The 26,876-nt window shown below is 40.5% G+C and overlaps 1 protein-coding gene across 2 annotated transcripts in view; it reads left to right on the forward strand.

The window, feature by feature from the left end:
• Positions 1 to 26,876, forward strand: part of ACAD9 (acyl-CoA dehydrogenase family member 9) — a 62,759-nt gene that overhangs the window by 15,654 nt on the left and 20,229 nt on the right. For both annotated transcript variants that reach the window (XM_048859587.2, XM_048859586.2), the window contains exons 4-11: positions 7,603 to 7,709; positions 8,666 to 8,766; positions 11,422 to 11,500; positions 12,709 to 12,883; positions 13,589 to 13,662; positions 24,184 to 24,259; positions 25,634 to 25,704; positions 26,117 to 26,236. In XM_048859587.2, coding sequence (XP_048715544.2) covers positions 7,603 to 7,709; positions 8,666 to 8,766; positions 11,422 to 11,500; positions 12,709 to 12,883; positions 13,589 to 13,662; positions 24,184 to 24,259; positions 25,634 to 25,704; positions 26,117 to 26,236 — 803 coding nt within the window. The remainder of the gene's footprint in view (positions 1 to 7,602; positions 7,710 to 8,665; positions 8,767 to 11,421; positions 11,501 to 12,708; positions 12,884 to 13,588; positions 13,663 to 24,183; positions 24,260 to 25,633; positions 25,705 to 26,116; positions 26,237 to 26,876) is intronic.

A 26,876-nucleotide genomic window follows, 5' to 3' on the forward strand; every position in this document is an offset into this window, starting at 1 on the left:
AAATGTGACTTAAGTCTTGGTCGCTTAAAATTTTCATTTGGCATAACCTCTTGAATAATGTTAGTGCCAGGCGCAGCAAAAACAAACAAAACTGGGATTGAATTTCAAATAAACTAATACTTCAGCAAAAAAACCCCTCTTGAAACGTATGTTTCCTCAAACACAAATATGAACCTGGAAATTTCAAATAAAAGAGCCAAGTTGCTTACTAGCCTGACTCCTCCCCTCCCCCCCCCCCTAAAATAACTTCTTGTAATTGGAGGCTTTTGAGAGCACCAGAACAATCTGCTACAGCACCACAAGGGCAATGTTCACTCTTACCTCTTCAACTCTGATCACAAAGTAGGAGAAGGTACTGTGCTTGTGCAGCTTCCTGATGAAGTGTTGAAAATGTGAATTTGTGAACCATAAAAGGTGGCTTTGTAACCGGTTTAATAAATGTCTGAGACTAAATTATGCTTTTTCACTACATGCTCTTTCCATCTAATAGTCATAACTGGATGATCTGTGCCTTGAATATGTGAAATTTTTAAACTGAGTAATATACTGCTTAATCTGGAATTGTTAGTCTTTACTTTGACTCTGTATAGCTATAAGGAGGATGGAGGCTGAGCAACCTCTGTACAATTAAGAGTAAGATACTAAAGTTTTTGTGGTCACTGATGAAATGAACCTGTGATGGGTGAAGAAGACTGTCAGTCATACGATACAGTAGCAATAAAGGTCAGAGTTAAGATTACTGGATTACCTGTACTGTGTATTTCATACTTTCACTCTGACATCACCCCCCCCCCCCCGACCCTGCACGGCAAGCAGGAGACTTGTGGAGCGCAGAGGGCAGGAGCAGCACAGGGCAGTGGGGGGAGGGACAGCTGAACTGCCAGCAATTGGCAGCCTGCTGGGTGGTGGCTGCTGCACAGGGAACTTAGGGGAGTGGGAAGCTGATAGGGGGGCTGCTGGTCCACCCTGGTTCCAAGCCCCCACCAGCTAGCTCCAACGGGCTGCCCTTCCTGCAAGCCGTGGACAAAGCAGGCAGCTGCCAAACAGCGCTATAAAGGAGCATTGCACAACTTTAAAAGAGCACGTTCTCTAACTGATCAGCAACATAACGTTAACTGGGCTGACTTTGAGTGAGGAGTTACTTTACCATAGACTTTTAATTGTTAAGCTGTTCAATGACAGGAGTACCCCCCATGCGCTGCGCTCCCCCCCCCCCCCCCCCCCCGGCCACTCACCTCCCCATGTGGCTACCTCCTTCCATTCCTCATACTGAACCTCTTGTTTCCCGGGTGACTTTCCTTCTCTTCCCAGACTTAGTTCATCTGTCATTCCTTTGAAGTTTGTAGGTGAAGCTGTTTTGGAGACAACTTTTTTTTTTTAAAGTTATGTTTATATTTGAAGAGAGAAAAAACTAGGCAAATCAATTTAAAAATCTACTTCAGGTTAAATTTTGAACTCCTGTATTTCAAAAACCCCTATGCCTGACATTTTGCAGGAAAATTTAATGTGACATTTCATATCCGTTTATTTTGAGTTTGACACTGGGGTGATGTAGGTTTGAAAATCAGGCTTGTAACAGGAATCCAGCTTCAAACTTGACCTCTCCAAAACCTCCTGTGAGAGAGAAGAGACATCAAGGTTGGTCATGTTCTGGAAACATTTACATCATAAAGCAATGATAAAAGCAAGTTGGATAACGCCTGCATTCTATTTAAATCACTTTGGAAAGTATTGAAAGTTAGTTCTGTGCAACAAGGCAGATGCTTAGCCCTGGTCTACACTAGGACTTTAGGTCGAATTTAGCAGCGTTAAATCGATGTAAACCTGCACCTGTCCACACGATGAAGCCCTTTTTTTCGACTTAAAGGGCTCTTAAAATCAATTTCCTTCACCCCGACAAGTGGATTAGCACTTAAATCTACCTTGCCAGGTCGAATTTGGGGTACTGTGGACACAATTCGACGGTATTGGCCTCCGGGAGCTATCCCAGAGTGCTCCATTGTGACCGCTCTGGACAGCACTCTCAACTTGGATGCACTGGCCAGGTAGACAGGAAAAGAACCGCGAACTTTTGAATCTCATTTCCGGGAACTGTGGGATAGCTACCCACAGTGCAACACTCCGGAAGTCGACACTTGCCTCGGTGCTGTGGAAGCACTCTGCCGAGTTAATGCACTTAGAGCATTTTCTGTGTGGACACACACACTCGAATATATAAAACCGATTTCTAAAAAACCAACTTCTATAAATTCGACCTAATTTCGTAGTGTAGACATACCCTTAGGCAGACCTAATAGAATATTTGGGTACTAATTAACTTTATATTATAAAATAGATATCTGCTGCTTTCATGTCTCATTTATACAAAATCGTACTGTTGTCAATACCATGGACAAATAAGGATGCTTCTAATAGCAAGAACAGCCTGTTGTCCAACAAGAACTCCAGTTTGTTTACATACTTCAGTAGAAAGTAAGTTGTTAGCTTGATACCAATTATAAAGTAAATATAAATAGGTTTGTGCCTTTTTTCTATTTCTGAATGAGCAGTTTTGTCCAAAATGGGTCTTGATATAGGTACCTACTCATTCTTATTCCCTCTCCCTGTGCGTCCCCTCATGGGAAGTTCCTGGCAGTTCAGGATTTCCGCTTGTTAAATATTGTTGTGGTGGTTGATGCCAGAAGGGGCTGCTGGGGGGACGGGACAGCACTGCAGGCTTCTGAATGGCAGTTCCAGCTGCCACAGCAGAGGCTGTTGCTTCACTGAACCCTTGCCTATGTATTGGGTTAGCCCTCAGGCAGGAGCCCCGAGCCACAGACTTCTTACTGGCTCAGCCTCCATCCAGAGGCCAAAGCTCCCCTGTGCGCAGTGGTTCAGCTGTGAACTAGGACAACTGATTGTCTCACTCGACATGAGCACCAATTCCTTGCCACCGCCAAAAGGGCTCTGGAGGAGTCCCAAGGAACCTTACATTAATAAACTTAAAATCCATCTACCCCGGCTATTTTCATCTTTGAAATCGACAGCTCAGTGCATCATCCACTCCAAGTTGCGTTTTATAAAATTTCATAATGGGGGCACATTTGCTAGATGCAGTAGTATTCCTAATTTTCTTGTAAGAAAAGAACCAATAAAGAATGAAAACTTACACATGCACTGAAAAGAAAAATGTATCAATCTAAGTGAATGGGATATTTTTAGAGCCCATTTTATGCCAATGAGGTAGATACTTGTAGTTGATATGTAGCCCCATTAATGACCTCACAGCATCACTCAGACACACTCTTGCATTCTGCAACTGAAGAACATGAGGATGCATGGGACCAAATTCTCTGCTCTCATAACTGTGAAATCTGTAGAGTTACAGCAGCAGAGAAATTGGCCCACTGAATGTTCATTAAGGCCATATGCACTGAAGAGTTTTATATGAGAATTTGCACCAACACTACTCCTGGTTCATGTGCCCCCTGTTAGCACCAGTTGGAGCCCTAGTCTACACCAGCCTCCTGTGGCCAAATCAGTCTTTACCACTATTAGTAAAACCAGAAGGTTTAGCTAACAGTTATAAAACTGGATCTGGCTTTGGGAGCTTAGTCTAAACTAAGGCTTCAGTTGGTGCTAACACCAGGTCATGTGAACCAGTACTAGTGTTAGTGAGAATTCTCTTGTAAAAATCCTAATGCACATGAGGCCTTGAATAATCTTGTGTTTTTGTAACTGAAACACACCATCAAAAAGCCAGTTGGAAACGCATCTCATTGGACTACAACACTGCTTTCAGGTTTGAGTGTAATAGCCTCTTTTGCAACTGCAATAAATACTGTATTTTAAAGAAAATGTAAGACCTCAATAAATGGAATGATATACATGAAGGACTGCTTATTGTAGTAAAATATATATATATTAGGATTAGTAAAAATGTAAACAAATATTTAAGATGCTAAAATATTTGTACCAAATCAATCTAAACAGGTTACTTACGTAGCGAGCTTCTTCCTGTATACCTTGCTCTACGTGTGAGTGAAATAAAATCTGACTTGTTTTATTCTAATCTTTACTGTTAGAAAAGTAAATGTATAAAAACTTAATATCTAGTTTCTTCTGGATGACTAGGAAACAAGCAGACCTATGGCTACAGCATGTAGAACTATGTACCTTGATGGAAGAGTTTCCATTATGGAAATTAATACACTGTTCATACTCTTACATTGCGTATATGGGTCATAAAACTAAACCACATCTATAGAAATGTTAAAGGAGAAGAAAGTTCAACCTAAAGCAATGCTGCAATTTGAAAAGTAGAAGTTTATTCTTTAATCACTACAACAGATTGCTATTTGCAACTGTTAAAACAATGCTGCATTAGACTACTTTAAAGTGTTGTTCTCAAGCTTTCAGTATATTTGAGTGAAACAAATGGATGGTTGCTGAGAGACCAAAGTTGACTTCAGAAGAGTGGGAGAAGTTTCAATGGATGCATTAAATTGATTTTGAGGTGTGCGCTATATGTCTGGTAATGTCATGAAGACTGTTCCATGTGATTTATAAATCAAACTAACAGGGAGATAGAACAGTGGTCTGAATGTTGTTTTGGAGAAAATTTTAAGTAATGCTTTTTAAACGAGCTGCCTCAGCATTCTATAGGTATGCTTTTCCATTCAGTGTCTTCGATGCTTTGGGTAAAAGACTGAACTCTAGTAGCCTCTTTTAAGAGGCAAATCCCTTAGGTGAAATCTTGGCCCTTTTGGAGTCAATGGGAATTTTGGCGTTTACTGCAGGAGGGCCAGGATTTCACCTTTTGTGCAGTTTGGAATAGAATGCTTTGTTCACTTGACTGTCACTTTAGTCAAAACAATTGTATTTGGGTTAAGGTTAATGCACAATCTTGATGAACTTCAAGAATAGTTTGTATTAATTCAGTTCAGGTGATATTTGGAAGTTTGCCAGTTAATGTCAAATGTTTGGCTTTTCTGAATTTTCATATATGTACAGTGCTGGGATAGGTTTTTCTGCAAAAATAAATGAAGATGTTCCATACAAACAGCTTTCTTAAGAAACTGACCATTAAGTTTGCATTGTGATGTACATGTATCACAATAGCATTTAATTTCTCAAATGCACAATAATATCCTTCTTTTCTACAACTTTAGATATGAATATGTGGCATCTTGTAATATTTCTAACACTTAATTCTTACACTAATTTTGTGGCCCTAGAAGCCTCCAACTTTGATTTACATGATTTCTCTAAATTATGTATTCAATACCTCTTCCATAGCCACATATGATAGTCTCTTGTCAACCAACAGTACTGATTTCATTCAATGCATTTAACTGCAAAGCTAATGTCAATGTAAAATTACATGGCTTGTGGAGGGCAACAGATTTCTATTTAACATGCAATATGTCTCTAAGCATGATTTACCAGGGCTTGTCATCCAAATGACTGTTATAGCAGACCAACATAATCCGGGGAAGTAGTATTGTAAGACATTACTGTACACTTGTAAAATATATTGTATTTGCTATGACATGTTCATGTAATTGGACTATATTGTAACTTGAAAGGGGGCGTAATTAAGGTTGCACACATGAACATAATTTTAGCATTTCTTGGTGTGAGATTTTGACTTTGATGTAATCTTTATATTCCTAACAGACTTCTGTGTACGGAAGCTTCTACTTGTCTTTAAAAGAAAAAGAAGGGGGACAGGTGGAGAGAGGGACAATTTAAAAAAGAGGAACTTCATTGTCCAATACTCCTGAAATATATTGGTTTTCAAAAGGACAAATAAATACATAAATAATCACATGTAAATTCTACAACTTGTAACTGCTTGGCTAGACACTGCACAAGGGAAAAAACTATCCCAGTGGTTCTTAACCAGAGGTCTGGATGCAGGTTTCAGGGAGTCCACCAAGCAGGGCCAGTGTTAGACTCTTTGGGGCCCAGGGCAGAAAGCTGAAGTCCCACCCTATGGGGCTGAAGCCCAGGGCCCTGAGCCCTTCCACCTGGGAGTGAAGTCAAAGCCTGAGCAACTTAGCTTACTACCCCCTAATGCTGGTCCTGGCTTTTATATGCAGAAAGCTAGTTGTTATGGCACAGGTGAGCCATGGAGTTTTTTTATAGCATGCGGGGGAGCCCTCAGGGGAAAAAACAGTTGAGAACCCCTGCTCTATCCCACCTACCTTGGGCAGTCCAGAGGCAGGCTGGCTGGCTCCCCCCATTCCTGCAACCCTTAGAAAAAGGGAGTGGTTATGTGGGTGGGGAGAGTGGCGGAGTGGAAATTGTAATTAATATGGAGTATGTATTGAATGGGGAGGGAGGCATAAGCAATGAGTGAATGAAAGGGGTAGGAGTTAGTTTGTTAATAGTTTTAAAGTTGAGCTTGTGCTTGTATTTATTGGGTGCACAGGGAAAAAAGTGAATAGATTCAGAGGTTTATCTGAATATTGTTCCCATTCTCCTTTGTTATCTTATGAAAAAAGTATTTGTGTTTTAATAGTAATTATCTGGGTTTGCATTCGGTTACGTAAAACTAGTACTTTTCTATAGCCCAAGGTATCAAAATTATGCATATGCGAGTGCTGGAAATACAAAGGAAAGATCTTTAACATGAGATGCAATTATGCATAATTTTTCCCTTGCCTAACTCTTCTTAGCTCCTTTTTAAATAAACAGTGTATGTATTTACAGCTCGAGATCACAAAATGGAAACAAAGTTCATACCTGTGGCAAATTAGTTTCTCAACATATTTAATTTTAATGTTAGACATTCTTAAGATTTTTAACTCTTACCCTTATGTAATACCCATTTAGAACACTGAATTCCAAACACTTTTCTATCAGTTTTGTCCTCTTCTTAATCTCTTCTCTTGTAAAGTGCAAGCCAACATGGCTTTGCTTTTACTCTTCATGTTCTTGTCTTCTGTACCAGGTACAATGACATCAGCACTCTTCTGAGACTAAGGTTGTTAAACTATACTCCCTCTGCTGGCTGGTTCTGCAGCTGCTGAGCAAAACAATCATACGTGAACAGTAGCTGGCTTTCTTAAAAACTGAGTGAAGGACTCTAAACCAAACTAGATGTGTAGTATTAGGTGAATGATCCTTCAAGTATAAGTTGAATTTCTGTCCTAACACCCCTTTGACATAAAAAGGGAAATGCTGAGTATTCACTGGACTTTGTTTCCTAACATTCAGTGTACTGAATCATGTCCGTTCTAGAGGGGATGTGTGTGTGTGTAATGTAATATATAGTGTCAACGTCTCTGGGTAGAACCAAAATATCTATGCTTCCACACCCGGGGAAAAAAAAACGACCATAAGTAATTTTTAAAAGTTCATTTGTTTCTTCTAAAATGTGTTCCGCCTAAATTGCTATAAATACAGTGTGATGTTCACTTTGTGGGCGAACTATATGCTTCAGTTACATGTAATATACCATTAAAGGCTTCCTCAGTATTCTTTGAGCTTTTAAAACACTACTTATTTATGTTTTTTTGTTTTTATATACTTTCAAAGTATTTCTCTCTGTAGGGACAGCTCTTAAAGCAGTAAAATGTATATGGATTGACAAAAGAAAAACATTTTTCCCCCCAGGTGGACTTGGTCTTTCAAATACAATGTATGCTCGTTTAGGAGAAATCATTTCTCTAGATGGATCTATTGCGGTTACTTTGGCAGCTCATCAAGCAATAGGGCTTAAGGTAACATTGGGTTATTATTTTTTGTTATACACTGCTTGTAGAGGCCAGATGAGATGAACTTACATTCAAGTGTAGATTTGAGGGGGAGAGGTCCTTTAACTTATTTTGATAACAAATAATAACTACCATCTGTGAATAGTAAATCAAGGGCTGCATTTTGACTTCATACTGGCCTGTTATAAATTTGTTTCAAGAGTGCTCCTCCCATACACTGATCTCCTAAAGTGCTTTGAGATCTACTGATGAAAAGTGCTATAAAAGAACAAAGTACTGTTTGTTGTTCTCTTCTTGTGGCCAGTCTGGGATAATTGGGTTAACCCTTCCCACTGCCAGAGAGCAATCAAAAAGTTTTGTTGAGACTCTGCATCCTGGCCTGGTACACAAAATAAGCTCTTAATTTGTGTAAAAAAACATCTGATTGTAACTTGGTTTCCCTTTGATAAAAAGCCCTGCATATAAAGATCTAAAGAAAAAATTTCATTTTATATAAAACATTTTGGAAAATAAGTAGGTCACGCCTTGGTCTTTGCTTGATACCCTTTTTATTTATAGTACAGCAATGGCAGTAAAAGTACCACATCCTCTAATGGAGAGGGGTACCTCTAGGACTAAGGGAGTAGTTCAGGTTCCATGCTCATGTAGTTATTGGGCTCTTTGAGATGGACAATTAGGATTTCAGTTGTGATGGGGGGCTACTAGATACCATGTCCAAAAGGAAGTGGTCTAATGCCAGCTTATTTCAAGTAGGCAGTTGATCAGCTATCTGATGATTTATTAATTGGACATGAATATGTCAAACACAATTTCAGTCTGTTAAATACATAATTAGATAAAATCATGATTTTAACGTACAAATTAATTTTCTGTATATAATGAATTAAACATTGTGTGAATGATGCTTTACTTCTCGCACATCATGATATGTTGGTAAGTCTCTTATTCATTTCTTTACCTAGGGAATCCTGATGGCTGGCACTGATGAGCAGAAAGCAAAGTATCTACCTAAATTGGCATCTGGGGAGCATATTGCAGCTTTTTGCCTTACAGAACCGGGAAGGTAACATTATTTTGTAACTAAAAATGTTTTATTTTTTTGATTACATACATTTGTTTGGTTTATTACAATGGCACCTACTTCAAATCTATTCTATTTTTTGTGTGTGTGACTTTAAGGCGGATGTTATCAATAAATGATACAGTAGAACTTTGGGAATGGAGGTTGTTCTGAAATGTCTAACTGAACAAAATGTTATGGTTGTTCCTTCAAAAGTTTACAACTGAACATGACTTAATACAGCTTTGAAACTTTACTATGCAAAAGACAAGTGCTGCTTTTCACTGTCTTAATTTAAATGAAACAAGCACAGAAACAGTTTCCTTGCCGTGTCAAATCTTTTTTTAAACTTTCCCTTCATTTTTTTTTTAGTAGTTCACATTTAACACAGTGCTGTATTGTACAGTATTGGCTCTTTTTTTGTGTCTGCTGTCTGATTTCATACTTCCGGTACCAAATGAGGGGTGTGGTTGACTGGTCAGTTCGTAACTCTGAGGTTCTACTTTATTTCAAACTACATAATTCATCTTCTCCCATGGAGGTGCACCTGTGGCTTCCATGAAATTACTGAATGTTTTTTTTTGACTTCAGATACATTAATTGGCCCAAACCTTGCCATATCAGACACATTAATTTATCAGTGGAACTGAGTATGGTTTGAAGGACTCTATTGGCTGTGCAGGGAACATTGTGACACCATGAGCACTGAACTGGTTACTCTAAGCTTCTGTGACATAGTTAGAGAAAAATTATGAAAGCTTCTCCAATACCTGGCTCAGTTGACAAACAGTATTAAGAAACCTTTGGGCTTGTCTGTGTGGCAAGCAGGGGTCTGAATCTACCTTGCACTTCCTGCCACCGACGAACTGTCCATGTGGACCCTGCTGACCCACATTAACAGTTGTTAATGCACTTTGATCTAGTCCTCTTTGAAATGGCAGAGTCAATAGGAACACTTATTCCATGGCATGCTACTATAGCTTGCTGCGAACTAATTGTTCATGTGGACAAGTCCTTTGTCTTCCACTGAAGGTGTGTAAAAATTTTAACTCTTTTGTGGCAGCAGCTTCATTTCAGGTTTGTGTTTGTTTATTGCTTGGTTGTAGGTAAGATTTGAAAGTGGCTTTAATTCAGAGGAGTACAGTGTTTGCCTACAAATATGAGAATATCTGATTATGCTGTGACTCTTAAAGTGTTTGGAAGAAAAGCCTTAGCCCACTCGAGCAATGTGTGCTGTATTTTTACTTTTAGCTGTAAACTCTATGGACTTCAAGAGTGGACTAGCATTTTCTAGAACTTCTTGCAATAGGCACTTTATTTCTATTCCTTGAGTGTTATGAGGCAGTAGCCTCATCATAGTTAGTTAAGACTTCTTCAATCATAAGCTCGGCTTTGGCCCCCCTTTAAAGTCTTTTTCCATTTTGCAGATGTGGACTGTATTAGCAGAGGTTTATTTTTGAAAGAAATTCAGGCAACTGATTTTTGAAGTGACACTTTGAGGGGGGGGGAAGAGGGAGAGAATAGGTGCTAATCATGTTTTGAAAATTTTTCCAACATTTATTTAGCCTGTTTAACTCAATCTTTTAAAATCTCTAGTACACAGGTGCAATCTGTGAAAAGAAAAGGCATAGTTCAGAAGTTATTTGGTGGCAAATAGATAACATCAGAAAGTTCCAGGCACTATCCAGTATTTAAAGGGTATATAGTTTAGACTGGTGGAGACCTAGCTTTCATTTATCAGGGGAGGGAGGCAAAATACCATGACTGTCACAATCCATGTAAAGTTTGCACGGCTTGTGGTTAAGATATCAGTCTTGAAAACTGAACAGGTTTGGTCTGGAATCACTGAGAGTGTGTACCTGGAAACTCATAATACCACTTTTAGAGTCCCTTTTAGGAGTGGAACTCCTTTTAAAAACTCAAAGGAGATTTGGCTTTTATAAAACCTTTTTCACCCACCACAGCAAATGTCACTTTTAGAGAAGTTGTTATGCCGGTATCAAAGCTGGAGATCTAGAAAGGAAACTTATCTAAAGAAGAACAATACATGCCTGTAGTTAGCACTATATAAGTAGGTCGTGATTGAGAAGATGTTTGAATTTATTGAACTAGGAGCATTCATACTCTCCCCATTGCTCACCCTGGAAGTCCATATAATTGACCTGCCACATTTGTCAGCATACAACAGTATATGATGTACACAGCTATTAATTCTGTGAGGACTACCAACTATTCCATTTTTCCCTTTCTGTTGCGTATTGCTTTCTTTCAGGATGTGCAACAATATAGCATGAATTGTGGGTAGCTGCTTCTGTGCTTCAAACCAGCTATGCGTTGTGACTGTTTTTTTTGCTGCCTTCCAGTACTTCAGAAAGGTAGCAAAGCTAAGCTGATTACCAAGGATGTCATTTCTAAAATATTCTAGCTGTTCCTAGTCAATGTGGCACCATACAGTATAAAATAAGTGAGACTCCAGAGAGAGGTCTCCTCAGAGGACTGTTTGAAGTATATTTCTTCAGCAGCCATTGGATTTAGAAAGTTACACTTTTATTTAGAAACTGAACTTGAGCGTTTGAAAATTTGGGCCTATATTTGTATCCCTCATATTGTTTAAGCGTTTCTGGAAACTAAACACATTTTAACTACTTTGGCTTCTAGTGGAAGTGATGCAGCATCCATCCAGTCCAGAGCTACCATGAGTGAAGATGGGAAAAGCTTTTTACTAAATGGCTCAAAGGTATTTATCCATAGAATAATGAATTGAAATATTTATTTCTGGTATGAGTTTCATAGGGAGAATTCCTACCTCATGGAGCATTGCTGGTCACCTTGGTCTCCCAAATGAGAACTTAACTTGGCACCTTCCTTTGATTTCTGAGGATCCCAGGCTAGTAAAGAACAGTGTCAAAAAGACACTTCATTCACTCTTGAGGCCAGAAGAAATTACTACTCAGAGTAACCTTTGCTAATCCTTGGTAAAAAGGCTAAGGAGGTCTCACTCCGTGAACATGCTTTTCTTCTCTGTATTTTCCCCATCCTGTGTCCTGCTTTATTCCGGGAGGGTGAGAGTCTGCCCCTCACTGTGCACACCCAGGTGAGGAGGAAACCTGAAATCTTTTTTTTTCCAGCTCTCTACCTTCTCTGCCCAATGTTTTGATGAATACTTTAAAGGGAAAAATTAACACTGACTTGGAAGTAGAGCTGGTCAGGCCACCTTTTTGGCTAAATTATGTATGCTGTTACATCAAAGCCAAAATGTTTAGTGAGACACATTGGTTCTGATATATGAAAATTTTGGTGGTTAGGGCACTGGCCTGGCATGTGGAAGACTCAGGTTCAACTCCGTGTTCTGCCTGATTCAGAACAGTTTTTCATCCCAGATCAATCTGAAACAAATGGAGCAGGGCCTTGAATCTAGTGTCACAGTTTCAAGGTTAACTTCACCCTTGACACTCCACCCTCTTAGCCCTCTTGAGGGCATTCACTTCACATTTCAGGCTTCCTGTCCATCACCTCTTTTGGGTGGAGGTGATCTCTCCCACCCCAGACTGGGGGTTTAAGCTTGCACTCCTTTGCAGCTCACTGATTTCCCCAGCAGTCCAGACTGGGGTCCAATACCTGTGATTTGTTCTCTCTCCAGGGGGTACTACAGTGTCCGCGAATTACCAACCAGCCTTCACAAAACAAAGTGTACTTGTTCCTAGGGCAAAAGCATTAGAGAAAACATTTTTTTTTTTTTTTTAAATTGTCATCCTCTGGTCAGCTCTTCTTGGAAGTATAACCTTGCCGTAGTCACAAAGACATTGCAAGGGCAGAGATTAAAACTTGACAGAATGAGTCAGTTAGTCCTGTGCTGAGACAGCTTCTGTTCTGAAATAATAAAGTATTGCATCTATCACAGCACAGCTAATGTACCTTTTTTCTTTTCCCTACCTCCTCTCCCAGATCTGGATATCCAATGGTGGACTGGCAGACATTTTCACTGTGTTTGCAAGGACTGAGGTTGTTGATAAAGATGGTGCAAAAAAAGACAAAATTAGTGCCTTCATTGTAGAAAGAGCCTTTGGTGGAGTCACTAATGGGAAGCCAGAAGATAAACTGGGTATTCGAGGATCTAATAGTAAGAAGCAATTAAATTCAATATTTTCATGGAAGTGTGTTTCAAAATTCATGTATTTATCAGAATCCACAAGCAAATCCATTTTGGTAGGGTAATACACTACATTCCAATTTGATTGTGGACGTTTTGATTCCTATTTCTTTAACATCCTTCTCAGTTTTCTGCAGACAATTCAAAGTGCATTTTCACAAATATAAAGATCCATGTTAAGTAATTACCTTCTCATCTGCTAATGTCATCCATTTCCAAACACCTGACACTCTCATCTTGCCATGGAAATTCCCCTTTGTGTGCTGCACTGAGAAGATTCAGTAATAAGCAGCATTACTATGATACAGCAGCACTGGGAGCTGGTTTCTCTTTGTTGTTCTATTTATTGGTAGATCTTATGCTTCACCATCAGTCATTCAGTTATGTGTGTTCTTTCGGTCTTTCTTCCAGTTCCAGGCGAGACTGTAGTTTTCCCCAGTCATGCTGTACAAGTTAGAGATATTAGTATTTGTACATTTCATAAATTAAAATGCCAACTCCCAGCTTTCTCACCGTTAACTTCTTTGACAAAGTGTATTTAATTCTGTTGTGTTGTATTGGGAAAAATCCAACTTCTAGTACAGAAAGAGTAAGTTAAATTCTGAATATTGCTATATCTTTTAACAGTATTTCTCAAAAGTTTTCTGAAATAATTGAATGCTATTTTTATTTCAGCCTGTGAAGTACATTTTGAAAACACAAAAGTGCCTGTAGAGAATGTTATTGGAGAAGTAGGAGGGGGGTTTAAGGTGAGTTGTGGAGAATAATAATTATTATGTTTAAACCGACCACAAAGATGTCTCTGGGGAAGAGAATATGTTGTTTGGTGCCAGATTTAGCTCTGCTCTAAAAGGACAAACATATTTGTTAACGTCTAAGATCAGTAAATGTGAAAAAGATTAGAGGATGGAATTACTCTGTTTATCTTTTATATGCAGTAAGTTTCGTATGTTACATTCTCTATGTTCATAGGCACTCCCTTTCTTAAGCACTGTAGTAGTGTATGTAACAGAGAAGCTTCTGCTGTTGGAGTTTCGTTAGCTGGTGCTTCAGTTTTTCCATCCAAGATTACTAAAACTGTTTGTTTGAAAAGAACAAGTTTGGTAAATTTCAACAACTTTCACTTTACCCATCCTGGGGTGGGTGATACAGAACAAAAAACAATAGCATTGGAGAAAATTTGAACACCCTTGGATATCTCCCCTCACATGAATGTGCAACTGTGAGTGAAGCTGTAAATGGCTCTTTGAAATTTGCCTGTCCCCATCCTTACCCTTACAGCCAACCTGCCATAAGCAGAGTTCATATGCAGAGGGATGTAAGTTCAAGGCAGCGGCCCATAGGCACAAAATTTTGTTTTGTGTTACTCTAATGCTTAGCATTGCTGCAAAAGTGTATTGATCCAGTCCTTTGGAGTTTCCAGTGGAGACCTCCCTGCCAAGCAACATGTAGTTGTCAGCTGAGTAGGGAAAAAGGAGAGTGAGGAAATGCCACAAAAACCACAAATTAGGATGATGCAGGGAGGGGAAAGAAATAAGAAAGGGAAAACAAAGCAGGCAGACAAGGAGGGGGTTCGGAATGGGGAGAGCAAAAGAGATGATAGGAAATTCCGGAGGACATAAGGGGGCTACCCATCAGCTAATCATCACAAAAGGACTCTACCCAAATGAAACGCAGCAAACCACTGCTGAGATACTCAAACATGAACTGAGTGTAAACATTAAACTGAGCATTTATATGTGAGCATGATACAGGCTGCTTCCTTTCTTGATGTTTAAAGGAAGAAGCCTTTCTATAGAAAAGAAAAGGTTAAAATCAGAATCAGTTCATGAATTTTGATAAATGGGATGTGATCAGTGATGAAAGCTATAAGGTTTAAGCTACAGTGAAAGTAATCTTGTTATATTTGTAGTTTAGTGTTTAAATGAAACCCATGTGGGGAGAGATAAAAATTCTAGATGTCAACAGAAAAATTCTTGGGGAAAAGGTAGAAATATTAAGTAAGATTTCATGGGATAATCAATAAAGGAAATGGGAAAGTGAAGATATGAAGTAGCCTATACCCAAAGGCTGCATTTCGTAACAACCAGCCAAAAATATGTCAAGAGTCTGTAAATCATGTGGATTAACAAAGTGCGAATAATGAATAAGGTTAAATGAGGCCAAGCAGAGAGTAATTTCAGGTACAGAAGAACAGCAAAGACTGAAAATGAAGTTGTTTTGAAGGAAGGGGGGAAAGCATGAGGACAGGTAGAGAATGAGAAGATAAGAGATTAAAGTAAATCGGACATTTAAGTACATAAGGAGCACGAAATCAATAAAGGAGACAGAAGGGACTCTTAAGAGATAGTAAGGGTAATTTATTTACAGAAGAGGACAGATACCGCTAAAGTAATTGAATTCTTGTACTTAATTTATAAAGGAGTTAAGAGTTCAGATGCCAGAAACTGAGACGGTTTTCAAGGGGAGCTGAAGAAATGGTGAAAGAAATTGTGATTGTACTGGAACAGATGATCAAGAAATTAGAACTTCTGAGGGACTGAAAAACAAACTTCAACCTTATAGAAAAATTGTTTATAGTTTTTAAATTACACTTGAAATGAAGGTTGAATATGAGATTGATATCCTGAACAAAGGCTAACAATTGTCTGTATTTAAAAAGATATTTAGGGAATATCTGATAAAATACAAACCTTAGCTTCCTTTCAGTGGGATAATACTGAAAACATTTATAACAAACTGAATAGACAGATGGAAAAATAATGGATTGTGTGCATAATTCACAAGGGCTACCATGGAAATAGTAAATAAAACCTAATATAAGTAAATGCATTGATTATCTGCCGTGTTAAATATACGCCATGGGCAGTGAATTTGTCACAGAAAATTCTCAAGCATTGCAGATGAGTTTTGGTAAACCTTATTTAAAGTTTTGTGACTTATTTCTGAACTTGTTTAGCAAAATATTCCTTCCTCTTGTGTTTATGAAGCAAAAAGTCTTGAAATTCTCAGTGCCCTTTCTGTGTCAAGTAATATCAACTTGTCAGATTTCTGAACTGAAGTCTGAGAGGTAAATGTAATTAATATTCACAATATTTAGCCTAAATTTAAAATATTAGCTTTTAAAAAAAAAAAGTTCTTCGAATACTTGCATGAGTCCATTTCACTGTAGGTGTTTGTGCACCTTGTGCACAGTTGTCAGAACTTTATCCCTCAGCAGTACTCATCCGGGCAGCTCAAGCAACCTCTGTCTCCACATGCCACTGTGCGCTGGTGTAAGCGGATGGAACCACTCCGACCCCCCTCAGTTCCTCTTCCCGCCAGTGGTGGTTGTCGGTGCAATCTCAAGACTTGTCATAAGAATCCCTCGCTCCTTTGCTTGTGTATACTGTTATTGTTAGAAAATAGTTCAGTTGGTTAGTTTTGGCAAGTTTTTGTGATAGATTTTAATCTTAAGTCTTTTTGGGGGGGCGGACGGACTAGTTTTCATCTTATCCCAGTACTGAAACGATGCTGCACTCACCAGGTTTTAAGTCCTGCCGCACGTGTGTCGAACCTGTGCTGGTCAGTGACCCACACACAACCTGTCTGAAATGTTTGGGAGAATCCCACATCAGTGACAAATGTCACATTTCGTCAGATTTAAGTCCTGCTCAAAAAAAGAGAGAGCAATGAGGCTCAGATGTTTGCTCAAGGAGGCAGCACTCGCCACCCCCTTCCATCGGACTCATCACACACAGCTTGTGCCCCAAATACATCAGCCTGGGCACAGAGCGCACCAGAGATGTCTGCAGCTCCTCAGTCCCGTTTGCTTGTGCTGAAGAAAAGACTTAAACCCTCCTCAGGCTCAGTACCTAGCTTGGGGTTGTTGGTGCTGAAGCCTAGTAGAGGCAGAGATTCTCTGGAGCACCCTTCAGCACAGAAGGGATCATTGCCTCTGGAGCCTGTGCTAGGTCCATTGAGGGCGTCCCCTGAAAGGCCTCTGTGGCAGAGCCATCAGTCATTGCTGCTCCCAGTCACCCTGGAGGTGCATGCAGCTGAAAGGGATCTGCTTAGCCTCTTAGTATGGTATCGCTGGTGGTGCAAGAAGGTTTACAGTCGGTACTCATGCCAGTGGTGCCTACCTCTCTGTGTCAGGAACTCATCGTACCGTTACCTCCCAGGCAGCCACAACGGCTACTACAGTTGAAGGGCAAGCCTCCAGTGATATCCCTGGCACCACCATGCCTTCGTTTGGGCTACCTGTCTCCAGTCCCAACTGGTTCTGCCTCCTCTTCTGCCCCGTTTCTCCCCCCCCTCCCCCATTTTGGATATTTTGCATTCTTCCCCTTCAAACTCAGAGGTGCATCCCTCTGCCATCCAAGACAGAGAGCATACGCTCCATCAGAGACTTGAGGACCATGGGTCATGCAACAGTCACAGCACTGGCCTTTTCCTCCTTCTAATGGGTAATGGCCCCATCAAAGTTGGGTCCCAAGCCCATGTCAGTGGCTGACCATGAGGCACCCCTCCTCCTGCTAGGACATTCCTGCAACTGTCTGGTTCTTTGTCATTGAGACTGCTCAGGTGGCATCAGCATCAGACATCATTTTCTGGTACCTGTATCAAGAACAGTGCCAGCCAGCCAGAAGTCACTCGGGCGGCTTCCCCACTGTAAGTATTGGAGCAGCCTCCACCTCAGAATCCTGTGGTGTCCTCTTCCTCATTCCCAGATGAGGCAGTTGAGGCAGCAAGTGATTCACCACCTCCAGAGGACCATGGGGCTTATCAAGATCTGTTGAGAAGGGTGGCCTCTGTTCTTGACATTCAGGCAGAGGAGGTGTGTGAAAGCTCCCACAAGTTGGTGGACATTCTGGTATTGCCAGCCATGACAGCTAGCCTCTGCCAGTTTAATGAAGCCATAATGGAGCCAATCAAGGTGCTCTGTCATCCTCCTTACCTCCCACCGTAAAGTGAGCTGAAAGGAGGTACTTCGTCCCCAGTAAGGGATATGAGATTTGTACTCTCACCTTCTTCCAGGTTCTTTGGCGGCGGCGGCGGCTGCTGCTAATGTTGTTCAGTGTATCCGCTGTCCTGTCTGCATTCAACGCACTGGGGCTCCTAGATAATCAAAACAAATCAATTCTAAAACCAGTACAGAGAACAGGGTTTGTTGGAGCAGCCTTAGACTCCAAAATCCAGGTTCAAAGTACAACAGGGTTTGGTGTTGTGACTAAAAGCATATGCTCTCTCACAGCCCACCGCTGCCTCAGCCTGCTGGGTCAAATGGCAGCATATGCCTATGTGATTCAACACACCAGGCTGCATCTCAGAAAGCTGCTGGCATCAGTGTATGCCCCAAGTTGTTGTCATGGACAAGATGGTTTGAGTGCCAATGTCAGTTTTATTATTTTTAGATCCTCTGAAAGTCTGTGGGGAGGGAGGTCCCCTTATCGCCCTGCTACCAACCATCACTTCAATCAGCCCCCTTAGGGTCTCTGTTTGCCTTAGGATCTAATGGCTCATATAAACATTAGGGAGTTAAGAGCTATGCAACTAGCCTGCTCATCTTTCCACCCGCATAAAGTAGGAAAGAACTTGGTAATTCTAACAGGCAACTTGGTGACTATGTTTTGCATAAGACAGGGAGGAGTGCAGTCAACCCAGCTGTGCCAGGAGGCAATTAGCTTCTGGAACTTTTGCATACCCAATCAGTTCATCTCAGGGCTGCTTATCTTTCCTGGAAGCAGGACACGTTTGCAGATGGTCTGAGCAGGATCTTCCCCAATCACCACAAGTGGTCTTTACTCCTGGACATCTCCAGTTGCATCTTCTAGCTCTGGATGACTCCCCAAGTGGACCTGTTTGCAACAAAGTGCAACAGAAAATGCCACTGATTTTGTTCTCAGGGAGTTCTCAACCCAGGCTGATTGACCGATGCTTTTCTGCTACCTTGGAAGGACCCCCCCCCCCCCCCTGTATGCCTTCCTTCCAGTTCCCTTGCTGCCCAGTCTTGTTTAAAGTCAAACACGACCGTGTTTGTCTCATCCTGATAGCACCAGCTTGGCCTCGACAGCACTGGCACTTGACCCTACTGAATTTTTCCTACCGGATCCAGATGTGATTTCTCAGGACCATAGCCGCCTGCTCCATCCAAACCTACAAGACCACCACCTGACAGTCGTGTTCTAGGGATGTCCAGGAAGTGTTTCGGAATAGTAGTAACCCTAAACTAGAGGCACTTACCTGACTAAATGGAAGTGCTTCTCCATTTAGTCCCAGCAGAAAGACACATCGCCAAAACATGCACCCCTGGACCTTGTACTAGACTGTCCTCTATACCTAAAACATCAGCTTTGTTGACTAACTCTGTATCTCAGCCTTCCATACCTTGGTGGATAGTAGATCCCTTTTCTCCAACCCCATCATTACCAGATTCCTAAAGGCCTTGATCACATTGTATCCATATGTGCAAGATCCTATCCCTCTTTGGGATCTGAACTTGGTCCTAGCAAAGTTAATGGGACTGCCATTTGAACGTCTTGCAACTTGCTCTCTGCTCCACCGCTCTATGAAAGTAGAATTTGTAGTTGCCACTATCTCCACCAGAAAGGTGGGCAAGTTGAAAGCCCTAATGTGAGAGCATCCCTATATGGTTTTCTATAAAATTCATCTCATCCTCACTCAATTTCTCATTAAGGTAATGTCTGATTTTCATGCTGCTGATCTTCCTGAAACCTTCTGCACATAGAGATGAGGAGAGACTTCACTCATTGGATGTGAGAAGGGGTTTAGCCTTCTGCTTGGAGTGTACTCATTCCTTTAGATCCTCCACACAGTTGTGGTTGCAGACAAGACTAAGGACCTTTCATCCTGGATCTCTCTCTGCATTCGTTTGTTATCGCTTTTCTAATATAGCTCTGCCAGCTAGAGTTTTGGTTTGCCCTATTAGAGCACAGGCAACTTCTGGGCTTTCCTGATGCTAGTGCCTATCATAGCCATTTGTAAAGTGGTGACTTTGTCACACTTTTGCTTCTCATTATGCTATTTGCCAATTTGGGGCAGGTTGTCTTTCAGTCACTGTTCAGGTAGTCTCAGGGCACACCACCATATTTGTCTGCTTGTGAGTCCCCTACAACGGAATGGACATGTGCAAGTACTCGCAGGATAAATGGTTGCCTACCTTTCTGTAACTGTTCTTCAACATGTTGCACATATCTATTCCCTAACCCTCCTCCCCCTTCCCATCTCTGTTGGAGTCTATCTAGTACAAAGGAACTGAGCTCTCCCGATGACATAATTAAACCACCTCCAATGAACTGAGGTAGCTATGTCAGCGGGAGAGTGTCACCAACCGAAATAGCGCTGTCCACACTGGCACGTCTGTCCATGTAACTTATGTCACTCAGGTTTTTTCACACCCCCGGCAACATGAGTTATACCAACAAAAGTGTTAGTGTAGAAAGACCCTAAGTCCACGGCAGGCTAATGCGGATAGATTCACACCCCACCTTGCTGCAAACTTAATGTTTGCATGTACAAAGCCTTAGTCTGAAGAGCTATATTAAAGCATTTTCAGAGGGACTTTTGTGCAAAACTTCAGGATTATCATTCCTGTATGTTAAATGTTTCAATTTTAGTGCAACAATGAAATCTGGAGAAATGGAAACATGAAGTTAAGATCCAGACCTTCTTATTCCTGGATATATTTAGTGTAGCCTTCTGAATCCTGAATTTGTAATGGTTTCAGCTTGATGAGATGTGACCTTTGCTTACTTTGTTTGCCAAGCACAGATGTTGTTCTTTCAGTCACCTGAAACATTTTAACAAAATATGTGCACTAATTTTGAACACAGTGTTCCAAGTTACATTTCCCTCCCCTTTAATAACATTTAGGTTTTGATGTCCATGTATCAATATTCTGTATATATAACTGGCTTTTTTTTTTTAAAGACAGCCTTTTTGTCTGCAGCATGGGTGCTGTTTGAGCAGGGCCGGCTCTAGGTTTTTTGCCCCCCCATTCCCCCTCCCCGTGTGCAAAAAAAAAAAAAAAAAGCCGGAGTGCGGCCGAAGTGCAAAAAAAAAAGGGGGGGGGGCAGAATGCCGCCCCTTGAGAAGGGCCGCCCCAAGCATGTGCTTGGTTTGCTGGTGCCTAGACCCGGCCCTGTGTTTGAGGGCATTAAAGCTGTGCCTGGTTTCCACATTGCTTTAATCTTTCCTCAGTAATCTGACTCTTTGGCAGTAGTTAAGGTCCGCTTCATAGACATTTTTTTTTCTTTATTTTGGAATTGGAATGCCCCTCACCTGTCTATCCTTTGGGAGGGAAGGACCATCACCTATACAAGCTTGCTCTAGCAGTTTAGAGACCACAAGTGCTAACTGAGTGGAGTGCATTTTTTGGGTGCTTCCTAGTAAAAATCTCTGATAGTGAGACTTCTTTTGCTTTCATGGATAATTCTTTGACTGTCACATGATTATCACTTAAATAATGAAAGCTATGGAGAAACAAGACTTTGAGCTTTCGGGAAACTTCTGCAGATGCTTTTCCAGCCCAGGTTTCTTAATATAGACCATGAATTGGGAGGAAGAATGAGATTATGCAAGAAAAGGTTCTGTTCTCCACTTCATGCTCCCTTTCTTTTTAACCAGCAGCTATGAGCAGTGTATAGATATATCATTCCAACAACTCAAGCAAGCATTGCCTTAGTAACTTGAATTTTTTTGTCATGCACTTACTAATGCACTAAGTTATGGGTATTCTACCTTACCAGTTAAGAGATGCACTCCTGTATTCATCTACAACCTTGTATTATATAATTATTCATTCCTATTTTCTGTTATTGGTCATGATTCTAAGCACCTTTGCTAGATGCACAATGAAATTCCTAAGGACTGAAAAATATCATGATTCTGATTATAAGTAGGTTTCTATTTTTCTTATGACAGGTTTCAGAGGAACAGCCGTGTTAGTCTGTATTCGCAAAAAGAAAAGGAGTACTTGTGGCACCTTAGAGACTAACCAATTTATTTGAGCATGCTCATGCTCAAATAAATTGGTTAGTCTCTAAGGTGCCACAGGTACTCCTTTTCTTTTTATTTTTCTTATGCTGTCACTGTTACCTGTAGGCTCCTAGCATAAGGAATTGTGCGCATACTATTTTCTTCTATAGGGTATGCATCTAATGGATATGTTTTCCATCCTAGTGAGCTTCATGGATTTTTTTTTTTCCTTTCCCTCCCCAACTTTCAGGATTTTTCTTCTTTATTATGCATCATAGCTCTGGAAACACAGGATATTATTTTATTAACTTACTCTATTCTTGTTTCTAATAAAAGGGCCCAAACTGAATAATTGCATATAATGTAGTTTGAAGAGGAAGTTAATCTATTTTAAATAGGCTTTATGCTGCAATGGTCTGGACACAAACTTCATTTTTTGGGAAAATGATTAACATCCACTACATACATAGAACGTCTCTGTTCTAACCCTTAACTTGTTCTCTGTAATTTGTGACTCTTGACCTTTGCTGAGAATAAGCGCCTTCCTTTCCATGAAAGCCTATCCTGCCTCCTGTGCACCAGCTACTACACAGAATGGCTGCCTCTACCTCCTTCAAGAGTAGCTGTGTCTCTTAATGTATGCTAGCCAGAGAGAGACCAATGGGAGTAGGGGGAGGTAGAAGTGAAAATAATCCAGTGTGACTTGAAGACTTCCCCCACCTCTATTCCTTTGTTGTATAGAGTAGTGAAAGATGAGAGACAAGCAAGCTTAATACCCCAAATTTTCTAGGTAGTTGGCTGGCCTCGAGCTAAGCGAAGGAGGTCTGGCCCTGCATAGCAGGATTCTCTAGCCATGTGAACTGAGTACGGGCACAGGATGAAAAGTGTGGTCTGCACAATCATACATTAATCTTTGAAGCCCTGAGGGTTGTACTGTTCTAAAATGAGACACCTCTAGAGACAATAAGGCAGCCTGATATTTAGGGCCCTACCAAATTCATGGCCATGAAAAACACGTCATGGACCATGAAATCTGGTCTTTTCTGTGCTATACAGATTTCACAGGGGAGGCCAGCGTTTCTCAAATTGCGGGTCCTGATCTAAAGGGAGTTGCAGGGGGGTTGCAAAGTTATTTTAGGGAGATTGCGGTATTCAGAGCTGGGCGGCCAGAGCGCAGCAGCTGTTGGCTGGGCGGCCAGCTCTGAAAGAAGTGCCTTGCCAGCAGCAATGCAGAAGTAAGGATGACTTAGTACTGCCACCCTTACTTGTGCACTGCTGCTGGCGGCGGTGCTGCCTTCAGAGCTGGGATCCCAGCCAGCAGCCGCTGCTCTCCAGCCACGCAGCTCTGAAGGCAGCGCCGCCGCCAGCAGCAGCACAGAAGTAAGGGTAGCAGTACTGCACACACCCCTACAGTAACCTTGCGACACCCCCCCCCACACACACACACATATGCACCTCCTTTTTGGGCCAGGACCCCTACAGTTACAACACCATGACATTTCAGATTTAAATAGCTGAAATCATGAAATTCATTATTTTTTTAAAATCCCGTGACTGTGAAATTGACCAAAATGGACCCTGAATTTGGTAGGGTCCTACTGATATTCAATCGTTTCTCTAAGTAGAACACTTTTTTGTGTAACACTTAACTGCTGTGCTCCGTTGGTGAAACACTGTTAAAAACCTGTCTGGGCCACCAATTGGTATTTTCTGCTACTAATTGCTCATGCAAAATGCTTGTCACTTGCTGAGGCACCAGGTTTCTTGTGCTTTGGGGTCTGCCATGTAGTAATTTAAAATGAATAATGCATAGTAATATTTTAATTGTATTAACCTCATAAACCAATCTGTGAGCTCACATTTCATTAGTGAAAATTCAAAGGAACAACTTCTATAAAACTGCTCTAAAAGTGTTTATTGCAAAGGCATAGTTAAATACTAAAGAGAGAGACATCCTTTTCCACTATCAGAAGTAACATCTTCAATGACAAAAGAGCCAGCTGCTAATGAAACTAAGTGTTTTTAATGTGGGGTTTCTCTGTAGAGTATGAGTAGGCATTCACTGAAGAAAATGTCCTTCATCTGATGTGTTCTCTCTGAATTCTGTTTTGAGGATATCTGTAGCTAACTTAACCCTTATTCCTTTTTGGTACACTTTCTGTAGAGGAACATAATGAATTTTTGGAGGTGCATTGGTATCTACCAACATAAAGCTGTGGCATTTTACAAAATGGAGTACATTTTACTGAAAGTATAACTTATTGAATAAAGGCCTGTATTTCTTCTTGTAGGTAGCTATGAATATCCTAAACAGTGGAAGATTTAGCATGGGTAGTGCATCTGCAGGAATGATTAAGAAACTGATCGGTAGGTAAAATGAAGCTTACTGAATTTCTGGGAGGAATGAAATCATCAGTCCTTGCATTACAAAAGAAAACTTAATACCCTGTGAAAAGACAGATGTCACGTCTTCCAAAGACACTGTAATAACAGCACTCATTTCAGATATGGACTCTAGAACTGAAAATTTAGACTCTGGCTAACACTAAAGGTTACTTGTCCATAAAATGCTAAAATGCTAATTTTCTAAACAAAATATGCTACCCGGGATATCTGCCTCTGCAGCATCCTGGCTGGTGGTGGGCTGCAGGGGAGCCGGGCAGGCAGGAAACCAGGTAGGCAAGCTGGCCGGCCTGCCTGCCTCATTTCCATGGAAAGTTTTGGTAGAATCAACATGTTCCTGCAGAACATTTCTATTCTGTCAAATCAGCTTCTTCTGACAGAAAGCTGTTTCCTTGAAGAATTTTTGACCAGCTCTAGTTATCGTAATCTAGTGAACTGATGTTAGTCACATTGCTTAAAGAACTACTGGAAGGTGATTAGATATCGCATGGCATAGAACCTACATACTAGTTAGATAGAAACTTAAGTTTTATCGTACAGAAGTCTATGCATAGTCTCAGAGATCTGAAGGCTTGCATTTGTAGGAACCTGGATAAAGGTGTTCATTGTATACTTACACACCAAATCCTTTATGTGACATAAATCACTTTTTTTGAATTTAAAGAATCATTCAGCTGGTAAATTCCAGTAAGAGTAACTAACTAACTAATTAACATCACTGCCTGCTCAGAAGCTATTTCATAAACAGTAAATGATTCCAGAATAGCAAAAATACCACAAAGCGGTTGTGTGGTGTAACACTTTGTATGAAAAAGGGTCATTTTGATGTAATCCCCAACTAGGGGTGTATGAAAGAACTGTTGATAGGATTTCTCTCCTGTAATAAGGCTTTTTTCTGTATCCCAAGGAGCTGCATTTTAATCGCATTGCTGCTACCACTCTTTGCTTCTAAAAAGTTAAAATAAAAAATTGCATGTTTTTAATACTTTCATGCATCCTCAGTCCATTGTAGTTTATAGCAGAACAGAGTACAGATTATGTTCTCACAACTTCCCCTCTGCTGATGGCATGTTGTTATGTGTTAGAGGAATCTTTCAGGCAATTGTTTTGCATCAATGCAGTCTAAGTTTGAATCTTGTCATCAGATTTACATCAACACAACATATTTACTGGTGGAAATAGATGTCTAAAGGAATAGATTTAATTATGTAAGATATACCATACAGCTGAGATTACATATTCAGGGAACAATTGAGTTGTTTCAATGAGTTATTTTAAATACCTTTTAAAAAAGATTCCACTCATTGATGTGTTCTCTCTATTTTTTTTTTTTTTAAGAAATGACAGCAGAGTATGCTTGTACAAGAAAACAGTTCAATAAGAAACTGAGTGATTTTGGATTAATACAGGTAATCAAGAAACTGAAAGCCTATGTTAGAAGATTCTCTCAGCCTGTGGTTTTCATGATTTGTTTATTGAATAAGGGGTGGGAGAAGGATTTTGTTGCAGCTACTGGTTTAAAAAAATGTTGCTGGATTGCTAGATGCATGGTATTCAATCTGCATAAATTTAGTTTAGAAACTTGTGTTCTGATGTTTTGAATATATAGAAGTATTAATGTATCAAACTTAAAACTTTTTCAAGTTTTTTCGTACAAATACAATTGCTATTAGGTATTCTAAATAGCATTTAATATTTAATGTTGTAATACGTATAAAAGCTTCTTAGTTATGCACTAAATTTTATTATGACTGCTGATCTGACTATAACAACTCTACATCTAAATGTATGGATGGTAAATGTTTGTTTGCTATTTGGCAGGAGAAGTTTACCCTTATGGCTGTGAAAGCATATGTAATGGAGAGCATGGCTTACCTCACTGCAGGAATGATGGACAGGCCAGGAGTGCCCGATTGTTCAGTTGAGGCAGCTATGGTTAAGGTAATCCATTTTATTGAAAAAGACCAGGCATAAAACATTAGAATAACATTTAAATTAAAACTTCTATTTCTGATACAGTTTGAACTTGTAGCCTCTTATCCGAGACATTCAGACACCACAGTGGTGGATGTGATACAAGAACTTGTAAAGAGCATGGTTTGTTTTCGCTCTCACCCTCACTTTGGTGGCCCTTCAGGGCCTGATCTAGGCTCTTGTCTTCCTATGAAACACTCTCGTACAGGTAGCCTAAGTACTTTAATCCCCCCAGAATTTCCAAAAGCAGCTGCATTTTGACATTGCCACATACAAATCTTGGCTATGCACATAGTGAAGAGAGAGAGCTTCTGAAATTCAGTCCTCATCCAAATGGGTCTTGCAAAAAGATACTGAATATTCCAATTTCCTCAGCTCTTCTCAAATTTGACTTTACACAGAGCAGCATAGAGCTGTTCTTTCACTGTCGGACAGACTGACACAAGATTGAAGTGTTGCCGGTGGGCAAGGGGAATTGTTCTGAGGATCCTGCTTACATACTCCCTGTATTTAGGGAGTAGGGGTGCAAATAGAAAGTCAGCAGGTGTGGAATTTGGGGATGACATTGGATTCCTCTCCAGTTGTGAAAAAAGAAAAGGAGTACTTG

This window comes from Caretta caretta, chromosome 7, assembly GCF_965140235.1.
Source record: "Caretta caretta isolate rCarCar2 chromosome 7, rCarCar1.hap1, whole genome shotgun sequence".
Classification (NCBI taxonomy): Eukaryota; Metazoa; Chordata; order Testudines; family Cheloniidae; genus Caretta; species Caretta caretta.